Source organism: Saccopteryx bilineata, chromosome 1, assembly GCF_036850765.1.
Source record: "Saccopteryx bilineata isolate mSacBil1 chromosome 1, mSacBil1_pri_phased_curated, whole genome shotgun sequence".
NCBI classification, from domain to species: Eukaryota; Metazoa; Chordata; class Mammalia; order Chiroptera; family Emballonuridae; genus Saccopteryx; species Saccopteryx bilineata.
The window spans coordinates 145,249,388-145,260,780 of record NC_089490.1 but is presented as its reverse complement, the minus strand read 5'-3'; the positions used below and the strand labels follow the sequence as shown (position 1 = coordinate 145,260,780).

Genomic DNA, 11,393 nt, shown 5'->3' with positions numbered 1-11,393 from the left:
TCAACTCTGTCCTGCATAGCAAAGGAGCCTTGTGCGTGCACCTGGAAACCCTGTCCTACATAGCCAAGCTCCCTCCTCACCCCTCTTCCCACAGCTGTCCTTGGCCACTTCTGGTGTCGGGATAGGGTGAAATGGCAGGGTGAGACACACTCTGGCTCCATGGTCTGCCCTTGGGAAACTGAAGGCCTTCTCAGTGAGACCACTGAGGCAGGGAATTCTGGGGTCCCAAATACCCTGAATAGGCTAGAAGAGGGAGGTGCAGGATGTAGGTGAGCACCTTCCCTTTTCCCCGTGGGAGGATCTCAGCTGGAGTGTGCTGTCTAAAGCAGAGAGCACAGGGCAGGACCTTTCTCCTTGAGGTTTAAGTCTTGGAATTGCAGTGTGACCTGTGATGGGGGAGGCATTGGAGATTAAGGAAGTCCAGCCTGGAGAGTAGGTGATTTCCCCAAGGGGTGATTAAATGAAACATAAAGTCAGCTGAGAAAGGGGCTGCTGGAACTTTAAGAATAGCATGGGGGCACAAAACAGAGACCTTCAAGATTTTGGTGAGGAGTTCTCTAAACCTTATTCATCATGACTCCACCCTTAACTGTTATAGCATCTAAGGGTCCAGGGTCCTGGAGGCCACTTAATCTAATTCTCCTACTTCACAAAAGAGGAAACTGAGGCCAAGAAACTGGGGCAAGCTGCCTAGAGTTGCCAAGAACCCAAGCCTCCTGGTTCCCACAATGGTCAGAATTCTCTATCTGGATCAGTCCTTCAACTCCCCAGCCCAGAGCCAGGGTCCGAGAAGTGAGGGCAGTAAATAAAGGGAGAGTGTAAGAGTAGCCAGCATGTTTGATGGGCAATGATGCTCTCATGTGGGGGACCCTTGGTGGGGAGGCTGCACTTAAGGTGTCTGGCATGTCACGTGAAGGCACCATTCTCTGAGGGGGTCCACAACTCCCCACCCTGGTCCACATGCCCCACCTTGCATGTAAGAGTGTATTTGCCGGGAGGCAGCTGAGTGCAGCAAAGAGGCCAGTAGGTGGTAAATAATTTATCAGGACAGCTGATAGTACCTCCTCAGAACTGCACGGCCAGCCACCAGCCCCCCTCGCCCCATGCACCTCCTGCCTCCCAGCCCAAACCAGCTGGACCAGCTCTCCTGGTGCCTGACCGCAGCCCCCCCCACCCTGCCAGCCAAGTCACAGCCTCCAGGGCACCTTCGGGCGGGCAAGCGGGTGGTGGTGGGTCCTGATCTCGGAAACCAAAGACCAGACGTGGGCTTCTGGGCAGAGATGGCCCTGCAGAGCCAGGTGTGGTCTCCGGCCACACCCATGTAAGTGTACAGGGTTAGGGGGGCAGGTGGGCAGGGCCTGGGAGGGGTTCATAGGGGACACTGGCTTTTCCACCCTGATGAGAGCCCCAGATGGCCTCTCCTAAGGGGACCAGGGGGAGTGGGGGACACCAGCAACCAACCTCAAAGGCTCTTGATGCCTCCCCCAGAGAGTCCGGTGGGAGAAGTGAACCCTCACCCCTGTCTTTTTTTTTGGAATTTCCACCGCTTGGCTTTCAGCCCAAAGTCCAGCCTGGAGGTGGGGCTATGACTGGGGAGGGGGGAGGGCAGGGAATGACAGGGCCTCTTACTCCAGCGTTTTGTCTGTAGGAACACTCCTCAGCATCTAGGGTGGGAGGAAATAAATGCTTGTAATGGAACAGAAAAAGCTTATGGCTCCTAAACTGAGAAAGATGATAGCAAAATTGAAATGATCACCTGCTTAATGAAATGGCCACCAACTGTTCCTTGTGACAACAGGCCACAGTTATGAACACTGTTCTTGTAGAGTAAGAGATAAACAATATCAAATGTGTGTATAGAGCATTTTATTTAAATATTTGAAGCCTGAGGGCCTGTTCAAGAAGGAGGGTAGAGGGCCTCCAGAGATTTGTAAAAAATTCTGGAAAATGGGCTCCTCTCAGGGACCCCAATTTGGTTTCCTCACTCTTTTGGGTCTCCCATTGCATTATTCACCAACTACAAACCTAGTTGCCTAGCAATGGGAACCTGATATCCCCCCCCACACACCCCAGCAAGGAAGAGGCTAGGAGATTACATCTAGGGGGTTGGACAGCAGAGGGGGGACTTCAGCCTTCCTCCAGGGGCAAAACTATAAATATTTAGCACAGGGTCTGGCCTTCCTGCAAAGCATGGCTTGAGCCCCTGCCCCAACTGAAATCACAGACCCCCAGGCTGATTTCTGGCCTCCTGCCTGCCAAGGCAGGATACCTGGAACCTCTTATCTCCCCCAGAGTTTCCAGTGTTTGGGGCCTGAGAGCTTCCAGTTCCAATCCAATCCTAACTCAGTGACCTTGGACAAGTCTTTTTTTTTTTTTTTTAATGATTTTATTTATTGGTTGTAGAGAGAGGAGTGAGAGAGAAGGGCGGTAGAGCAGGAAGCATCAACTCATAATAGTTGCTTCCCTTATGTGCCTTGACTTGGCAAGCTCAGGGTTTCTAATTTTTTATTTTTTTTATTTTTTTTATTTTTCTGAAGCTGGAAATGGGGAGAGACAGTCAGACAGACTCCCGCATGCGCCCGACCGGGATCCACCCGGCACGCCCACCAGGGGCAACACTCTGCCCAGCAGGGGGCGATGCTCTGCCCCTCCGGGGGCGTCGCTCTGCCTCGACCAGAGCCACTCTAGCGCCTGGGGCAGAGGCCAAGGAGCCATCCCCAGCGCCCGGGCCATCTTTGCTCCAATGGAGCCTTGGCTGCGGGAGGGGAAGAGAGAGACAGAGAGGAAGGAGGGGGAGGGGGTGGAGAAGCAAATGGGCGCTTCTCCTATGTGCCCTGGCCGGGAATCGAACCCGGGTCCCCCGCACGCCAGGCCGACGCTCTACCGCTGAGCCAACCGGCCAGGACCTAATTTTTTTTTTTTAAAGATTTTATTTAAGAGAGAGAAAGGGGGGAGGAGCAGGAAGCATCAACTCCCATACATGCCTTGACCAGGCAAGCCTAGGGTTTCAAACCAGCGACCTCAGCGTTTCAGGTCGACACTTTATCCACTTCACCACCACAGGCAAAAATGCCATTTCTTAGACCCTCAGTTTCCCCATCCATAAAATGGGGACAAGAATACTACTTACCTCCTAGACAGGGGTCGAGAACTTTTTTGGCTGAGAGAGCCATGAACGCCACATATTTTAAAATGTAATTCCATGAGAGCCATACAACGACCCATGTACGTTATGCATTATCCAATAAAGATTTGGTGTTGTCCCAGAGGACAGCTGTGATTGGCTCCAGCCACCAGCAACCATGAACATGAGTGGTAGGAAATGAATGGATTGTAATACATGAGAATGTTTTATATTTTTAATGTTTTTTTTTTGCTAAAGATTTGTCTGCGAGCCAGATGCAGCTATCAAAAGAGCCACATCTGGCTCACGAGCCATAGGTTCCCGACCCCTGTCCTAGGATCTTTGGGAGGATTCAGTGAGTTATATAGGTAAAGCATTTCACAGCACCTGGCAAATGGTATGCACTGGCTAATGGTTGGATGATTTTATTCTCAGTTGGAATGTGAACTCAGCAATGAGTCAACTACAGTGTCTCAAGATCAGGGAAGAGAGAGGGAAAGGGAGGTGGTTATGGTAACCTATTGGAAGCCCTACAGAGCACTTAGAGTGCTATACATAGTAAGTGCTAAATATGTGTTGATACTATAGCTGCATGGTGTGGCCAGAAAATATCTGGGAGGTCCTGGGTGAATTTGGGCAATAAGGCTTATACTCACCCAGTAGTGTTAGTGCTTAAATTAATACATGTTAGAGGGCTTGCCTTGTGCACAGCCTGGGCTAAGTGTCCAGAACAGCAGGCAGATAGATATATCCTTTTAGAGACTGGCCTCTAAAGCACTTACACATAGTTAGCGTTCAATGCATGGTCCATGATAGGTTGATACAGTGATGACCATCTTCTAAGCACCCTGCAGTACCACAGCCAGCTTCCACTTTGCAGAGGAAGCCCAGATGGGGTTGAGGCAGCCCTGGAGGCTGTAAAGCAGGATCCTGGGATGTGGCAAGGAGGACAATGATGGGAGTATCTTAAGTTAAACCTTAAACAATCCTCCTCCCCTCCTTTCAGCTCAGAGTCCAGGGCTAGGCACATGACTTGGTGACCCTTACACCCTGGCAGGGGTGGGCGGTTGGCAGGTGGAGAAGGCAGCTATGGAGTTACCACGGCAATGGTGAGTGTCCACAGTGGTAGGATGGACACTTCTCTTTCCAGACTTTCTGAACCCCTGAGCTTAAGGAATTATGGGTAAAAGCCAAAGTCCAGAGAAGGTGTGGAATTGGGAAAGAGACACAGCATGTTGGAGGTCTGGCGGGATTTGAGTTTCTGTAGGACAAATTAATAATGGTTATTATAACTAATCATAAGCATTATTAATCATGGGAATATTAAATGTATTATGAATAATAAACTATGCTACTGTTTTTGGAGTACTATGTCTTAAGTTTTCTACTGCATGGATACTTCCTTGATAGGGCATCTCTCTGCAAGTTCAGGGTCAAGCTATCTAGGCCTATTATACAGGTGAGGAAACAAGCTCAGAGAGGTGATGTTAGACCTAGGAAGGGCTTTAGCTCAACCTGTTGCTCTCAGCTCCTGCCTCCTCATAGGACTCCTACCCTTTGCCACAACTCCTTCCAGGCGCATAGGGGAAATAAAGGAAATGCTAGGCTCTAGTTGCTTTCCAGCTCAGGAATCTTGGCTCAGAGAGGGGCATTCAAAAGGTCAGCTTGTTTAAGTTGAGGCCCTGGGAGACGCCTTCCGAAGCCCCTTCCCTCTTCCTACAGACCAATGGCAGAGAGCTCCCTCTACCGTCAGCGATTAGAGGTCATCGCGGTAAGTGATGCCTTCTCGGTGCGCCCCGCCCAGCGCCCTGGGCAACCCCTACTCTGCCCCAAGCCTCTTCCTCGTCTCCCTCCCATCAAGGGGGCTTAGTACTGTGAAGAGGGAGAGCAGCACCCTCAGCTCCAGCCCTGCCTGGGGTGCCCCAACTAAATCCTTAGGCCCCTCCGCTCCATAGTTCCTCTATCTAGTCACCGCCATCCCCAAATTGGTGAGGCTACGGCCTCCCACTTTCGCACCCTCTGTTGCTCCATTCTTGAACCCAGATCTCCCAAACGTCCCATGTCTGAACCCCACTTCTCAAACCCCCATCTTTCTGATCCCTCGTCTCTGGGTTCTCACCTGACCCCCATATTTAAATTATCTGTCTCTATCCCATCTCTCTGAGCCCCCATCATTCTGACCCCATGTCCGTACCTCATCTCTCAGATTCCCATCTCACTAACCTCCATCTTCCTGCTCCCTCATCTCTGGATCCTCATCTTTCTGAACCTTCATATCTAAATCTTCATCTCTTTGATCTCAACCTCCACATTAGTACCCCATGTTTCTGAGCCCCACCTTACTAACCCCCATCTCTGTCCCCCACCTCTGGACCCCATCTGTCCCCAATTTCTGCACCATTTCTCTGGACACCATCTCCACAGCGCAATTTCTCCGAACCCCCATGACTGCTCCTCCATTCCGGACCCCTATTTCATTAGTCCCCTCCCTTTGATCCCTTTCTTTAGAGCCCCATCTCTGAACCCCATCTCTCTTAACCCCATGTCTCGGACCCCCACAGCTCTGTCTCCCTTCTAGATCCCTATTTCAAGTTTCGCCCCGCCTCCCATTCACAGACACACACACACACCCCCCATTCCCGGAGGGCCAGACCTCCGCAGAATCCCGGGCGCGGCAGGCCCCGCCCCGCCCCCACCGCTGCTGAGTCAGCGCCTCCGCAGCCCCCTCCTCGCTCGGCTGCGATGTGCGCTCTGCCGCTCTGCAGCCCCGGGAACCACCGCGCGTCCCGCCGAGGAGGGAGGGCGGAAGGGAAAGAGGGGGCCCCGCTCGGCCCGCGGGCAGCTCCGTTCTCTGTGCTCAGGAGAAGCGGCGGCTGCAGGAAGAGATCCGTGCGGCGCTCGGGGAGCTGGAGGAGGAGAAGCTCCGCGTGGAGAGGCTCAAGGTTGGTGGCGAGTGGAGGCGCCTGCTCAGCCTGGGCCGGGAAGTGCGTGTGGGGTGCTTGTAAGAGTTGGCTTGCGGGACTATAGTTGGCTTGCCTCTAATTTGGGGGGAGCACTGGTTCTAGCTTTGGGGGCGTCTGTCTTTTCCTGTTTTTGAGAGTGGGTGATGGTGGTGATGGGAACATTCATTCCACCTTTGGGAAGATTATGGAGACAGAGAGGGTGTTTGCCCAACTTTGGGGTAAGGAGGGGCCAAGAGAGAAATGGAGACATTGATTTCACCTTTGGGGATATATGTCCCATTCTGGAAGAGTTGGGGAGGCTGATGGGGTTTTTTGCCAGCCTGGGGAAGCTATGGGCTGATAATGGGATGTCTGTTCCACCTATCAGTGTTGAGGGGGCAATGAGGGCATGTATTCCAGCCTGAGGGAGAAATGTCTGTCCCTTCTGGGTGATTGTGGGGCTATAAGAAATCTGCCCGGCCTTTGGGGTGGGAGGGGATGCTGCATAGGGCAGGGAAGTCCATATACTCAGCTGGAGCCCCTTTCTGTGCCCAGAGAAAGTCTCTTCGGGAGCGGTGGCTAATGGATGGGGCTGAGGCACCTGAGGGACTGGAGGACACCACCTTGCAGGACTCCCAGTCCCCTGAGGGCCAAGCGCAGGCCCGCATCCGGAACCTGGAAGACAGCTTGTTCACGTGAGCAGGGTCCCTGCCTGCCACCTTGGTGCCAGCCTGGCTAGGCCAGGACCCTGGGCCCACTCCTAGAAGATGGCAAATAGAGACTGGGGGAGGGGGTGTCCACTGAGCCTGGGAGCTCCTCTCCCAGCAGCCCCCTTTCTTTCAGACTCCAGTCTCAGCTGCAGCTGTTGCAAAGTGCATCTACAGGTGCCCAGCACAAGCCTTCTGGCAGGTTCACCTGGCGCAGGCAGGTGAGGAGGAACACATAGTTGGGGAGGGGGTACTGCCCCAGGGCCCCAAGCAGGACCTCTGCAAGTACAGTTTAGATGCTTGGTCCTCTTTGCTCTGTGGTCTTGGGCAAGTCACTTTCCTTACCCAAGCCTCAGTTTCCCTGGCCTCGGAATGTCAGCACACACCTGGAAGAGGTGTGAGAGAGGGTCCACAGGATCACCAGCTAACACCACGCACCGGCACAGCAGAATGTTTTGATATGTAGTTGCTAGTATGGTCCAATTGATGAAGGAGGACAGAAAATGTGGGGGAGTGCTTATGGAACTTGCCCTCAAAGGTGGGAACAGGACACCATGAGCTGCTCTTGGGATTTGAGGCAGCTAAACAGGTTTGGGGTTTTTGTTTGTTTTTGTTTTGGTAATGCCTTTATTAAGATAGAATCCACATGCTGCACACAGGATTTTGAAAACTAGCATACTTTACAGTAAAATTTGGCTATCTGGATTGTTTCTGAACTCCAAAGATCTGGCCACATTTGTACCTGTCCATAGTAAGGTATGGGTTTTCCACAGTCCCCACTTTTCCCTATGTCTTTCCCTAGCTCCCAGGTGCCTGTCGCCGAACAGAGAGGGAGAGGAGATCTGTTACTCAGCATGGGAAGCACTAGTTGGGTTTTTGGTATAAGCCAAAAATTCCTTGCCAGAGATTCACAAGGCATGCTTCTTGGCCCAAGGGAGCTCACAGTCCAGATGAGGAGATGGGGTGCAGAGAGTCTGTGAGGGGTGAACCCTGGGCATGGAGGAGCTCAGAGGAAGCACCTTAGTGAGGCTGAGGATTCAGGGAAGACTTCTTGGAGACCGTGACATCTATACTGAATCTGAGTGGGAACCAGGCAGGAGGGGAAAGGGAATTCCAGACAGAAGAGCCTCTATAAAGGCATGGAGGCTAGAAAGTAGAGATTAGGATCAGAGAACTGTGAGGAGATCCGTGGAAGTTGGCCTGGGCAGCCTGCATGGCTGTCCCCAGCTGTCCTCCCTAAGCCCATCTTCCTCTTGCTTCCTTCTTCACTGCACTCCAGCCATACTGATCCTCTTTTCTGTTCCTTCAGCTTGCCTAGCTTATTGTATTTCCTGTCCCTTCTTCCCTTCTGCCTGGAATACCCTTTCTCACCTCTTGACTCAAGAATGGCTCTTCTTATCCTTCAGGTTCAATGGCACTTCCTACCAAGGCCCTCCTGAATCTTATACCCCCTCACCAGAGAATCATGGCCCTGTTTCTGTATGTGTCCTGACCAGGGATCAAATCCCACAGCCTTTGCTTGTGGAGATGACACCCTACCTGAGCTGTCCAGCCAGGGCCTAGGCACTCCTTGAGCCCTCAGCCTGCTTTTTTCTTTTTCTTTTTCCTACCATAGTCCTTCTCACTCCCCGATGTTATATATTTATTTATTTGTATTTATGGTTGGGCCTATTCCCATTGGAATGTATGTGGTTCCCCCTCCACACATCTGAAGTTACCTTCTCCCCAACAGTGACATCACTGGCAAGCCAGATGGCTCTGGGCCACACAGTTGAAGGATCAGGCATGCCGGGGTGGGGCAATGTGGGTGGCTGGAAATACCTACGTCACCAGCCCTGGGGCCAACCCCCAGCAGCAACCAAAGACCCTGGAAGATGACTGGTCCCCCAGATGCCTTGGAAACCAAAGGAGAAGCCATCAAAGTGCCCATCACCTCGGGTTCAAGTGCTCATTTTCCCTATAGGAAAACAGGCCCAGAAAGGACAGTGCCTCTCCCCAGGTTACAGAGCAAGTGAGCAGCAGTTCAGGGAGAGCCCCGCCCTCCTGTCTCCCAGTGTAGTGCTTTGCCCTTCAAGAGTGTTTGGAATATATGTTCTAATAACAAAAGGCTTAAATGTCCCTTATGGTAACCTCAGTAGCTGACAATACTGTAGGTCCCCAATACAGAATATTAGCTGCATGACACAGTATAAAGCACCTACTCTGTGTGAGGCACTGGGGCAGAAGGTGGTACAATGGGTGAGGAAGGCTGAGTGAGGTGCAGTACAGGGTTTGCTCCTGAAGGTAATGGGTAACCATTAAGGGTGTTTAAGCAGGGGAGGGATACTGGCATGCAGGAGGCTGGACGTGAAGACATGGGCTGGCATGACCGTGTCTCTCCCATTTCTGCAGGGTCACCGTCCATCCTCCCAGCCCACCGTGGAAGTAGATACTGCAGGTGGGTGTTAGTAACCCTAGGTCTGGGGGATTCAAGAAGAGGGGCCTGAATCTGGGTGAACTGAGTCTCACTCTGTCACTCCCATCATCTTCCTGATTCCCCCAGGCCAGACTGATCTGAACAAGAGAGCCTCCTTACCAGCTGAACCAGTGGACACATTCCTGGAGTCCCTGTCTGAGCCCAGAGATGAGGCTGTCGGGGTTCTGCTAGTCCCAAGGCAGGTTCCTGAAGCAGCAGGGGCCTCAGAAGCCAATGGCCCTTGCGCAAGACCCAGCCCCCCTCTAGAGCAGGAGCAGAATCAGGGAGTGACAGCATCTGAGGGGGCGGTGGGTGAGGCCAAAGGAGGGGGTGTGGTGAAGGTGGTGTGGGAGGGGCTGAGGGCTACAGAGGACTGTGCCAGGGGGGTCACGGGCCCAGAGCTGGAGGCTAAGGTGGAGGAGATGGTGCTGGAGGCCATTGGGGACAGGCTGGAAGCCAACCGTCCAGAACTCCCATCCTGGGTGAAGGAGGACAGGGGTGTCGTGGAGGTGGTCTGGGAAGGGGTGGGAGGCACAGAGGGCAGTGATTCAGAGGCTGCTAGGGAGGTGGGCAGGAGCCCACAGACTGCGCAGACCAGCTCACCCAGGCTCCAGGAAGGACTAGAGGGAGAAGCTTCTGGGGAAGGGGCTCCCAGGAGCAGCCCTGATGGCTTCAGGCAGGGGGGTTCTGGGGGGGAGGAGGGATCCTTCATTTGGGTGGAGCGTGTGACCCTCAGTGAGGAATGGGAGGAACTTCTGGTGGAGGGGCTGGAAGGGCCAAGGGTACCTGGAATAATGGAGGGAGGAGATGAGAGTCCTCTGGGGTTGGAGAGGGGGGGAGGGGAGGAAACCTGGGCAATGGAGAGGAGGCGGGCAGAGGAACTGCTGGGCACAGGGAAGAAGGGGAGTGCGGAAAAGGCAGGGACCGAATGGGAAGGAGTGGAGATAGCGCTGGTTGCGGAGAGGAAAGGAACGGAGGAAGCCATGAAGCTAGAGAGGAGAGGAGATGAAGGAAAGGTGGAGACAGAGAGGGAATGCTTTGAGGGGCTGAGGGCCACGGAGGAACCACCGTCAGCAGAAAGCCAGGAAACGGAAGGACCTTTGAGAGCAGAGAGGGAAACAGGTGAGGAGCCATTGGGAGTAGAACAGAGTGGAGGTGAGGAAAAGCTGGAGGCAGGGAAGGAAGTTGAGGAACCATTGGGAGTAGAGAGCAAGACAGTTGAGGGATCATTAAGGGCAGAGAAGGAAAGAGGTGAGGAAAAACTCGGGGTGGAGAAGGAAACTGAGGAACCCCTGGTTGTAGAGAAGAAAGGAGATGAAGAAAAGCTAGAGGCGACTGAAGAACCACTGATGACAGAGAGAAAGGAGGGGGAGGGATCATTAACAATGGAGAGAACGGTGGACAAGAAGCCACTGGATGCAGAGAAAAAAGATGAGGACTCACTGAAGAAAGAGGCAACGGGAGGTGAGGAGCCATTAGAGGTAAAGAAGACCCAAGAGATCAAGAAAGCTGTGAGTCCAGAAGAGCAAAGAAAGTCAGGAAGAGGAAATGAATGTCAGGCAGAGGAGGTGAGTGAGGCATGGACTCCTGTGGAGGCCAAGGAAGGGCTAAGGCCTGAGGAAGGAGGACCACAGCAGCCCCAGAAGCAGGAGGGCTCCCTGGAGGAGGAAGCAGTAAAGCTCCAAACTCCTGCTGAGGGCCAGGACCCCTCAGGGGATGCCACCCCTCTCCTGGCAGAGACCCCAGCTCCTGAGCAGCCCACTGAGTGCCAGCCACTGCTTCTAGTGGAGGGGCCGAGGGCCAACCCTAGTACCCACCCTGTGCCCACCTATGCACCTGCCCAGCAACCTGAGCCATCTGCTCCTCCTGAGGGTGAAGAGGCAAGTGGCCCTAAGCAAAAGACGTGCCAGTGTTGTGTGGTGATGTGAGCTCGTGCCCTGCACCCCACACCTCGCTCCTCTCACAGCTACCTCGGCCTCTTGGCATCCAGCAGAGGGTCCCAGGAACAGTCAGGGCATATCGGACTGGCCGTGGCATCTGGGAGCCTGCTGGCCCACATGTACACCTCCACCTGGGCTTCTGGAACCCGTGCCCACTGCCTGTGATCCTGGCCCGCTTCTCTGACAAAGCCTTTATACTTGAAAATAAAACATTAAAGAATTGGG

General features: G+C 53.4%; 1 protein-coding gene across 2 annotated transcripts; it reads left to right on the top strand.

Annotated features, from left to right (window-relative positions):
* Positions 1–1,111: 1,111 nt before the first annotated feature.
* PALM3 (paralemmin 3) lies at positions 1,112–11,389 on the top strand. Of its 2 annotated transcripts, none has more exons than XM_066272039.1 (7): positions 1,112–1,321; positions 4,847–4,895; positions 5,986–6,066; positions 6,622–6,761; positions 6,910–6,994; positions 9,165–9,210; positions 9,316–11,389. In XM_066272039.1, the coding sequence occupies exons 1-7, from the start codon at positions 1,281–1,283 to the stop codon at positions 11,154–11,156; spliced, it is 2,283 nt and encodes a 760-aa protein (XP_066128136.1). In that variant the 5' UTR covers positions 1,112–1,280; the 3' UTR covers positions 11,157–11,389. The 2 variants fall into 2 exon arrangements, with proteins under 2 accessions (XP_066128136.1, XP_066128137.1); XM_066272040.1 differs by lacking the exon at positions 1,112–1,321 and adding an exon at positions 4,114–4,233.
* The last annotated feature ends 4 nt before the right edge of the window (positions 11,390–11,393 follow it).

Coding starts and splice junctions, on each gene's coding strand:
- PALM3 (XM_066272039.1), top strand. CDS start 1,281: ATGGCCCTGCAGAGCCAGGTGTGGTCTCCGGCCACACCCAT. Junction 6,762..6,909: donor CTGGAAGACAGCTTGTTCAC/GTGAGCAGGGTC, acceptor CCTTTCTTTCAG/ACTCCAGTCTCAGCTGCAGC. Junction 9,211..9,315: donor CGTGGAAGTAGATACTGCAG/GTGGGTGTTAGT, acceptor TGATTCCCCCAG/GCCAGACTGATCTGAACAAG.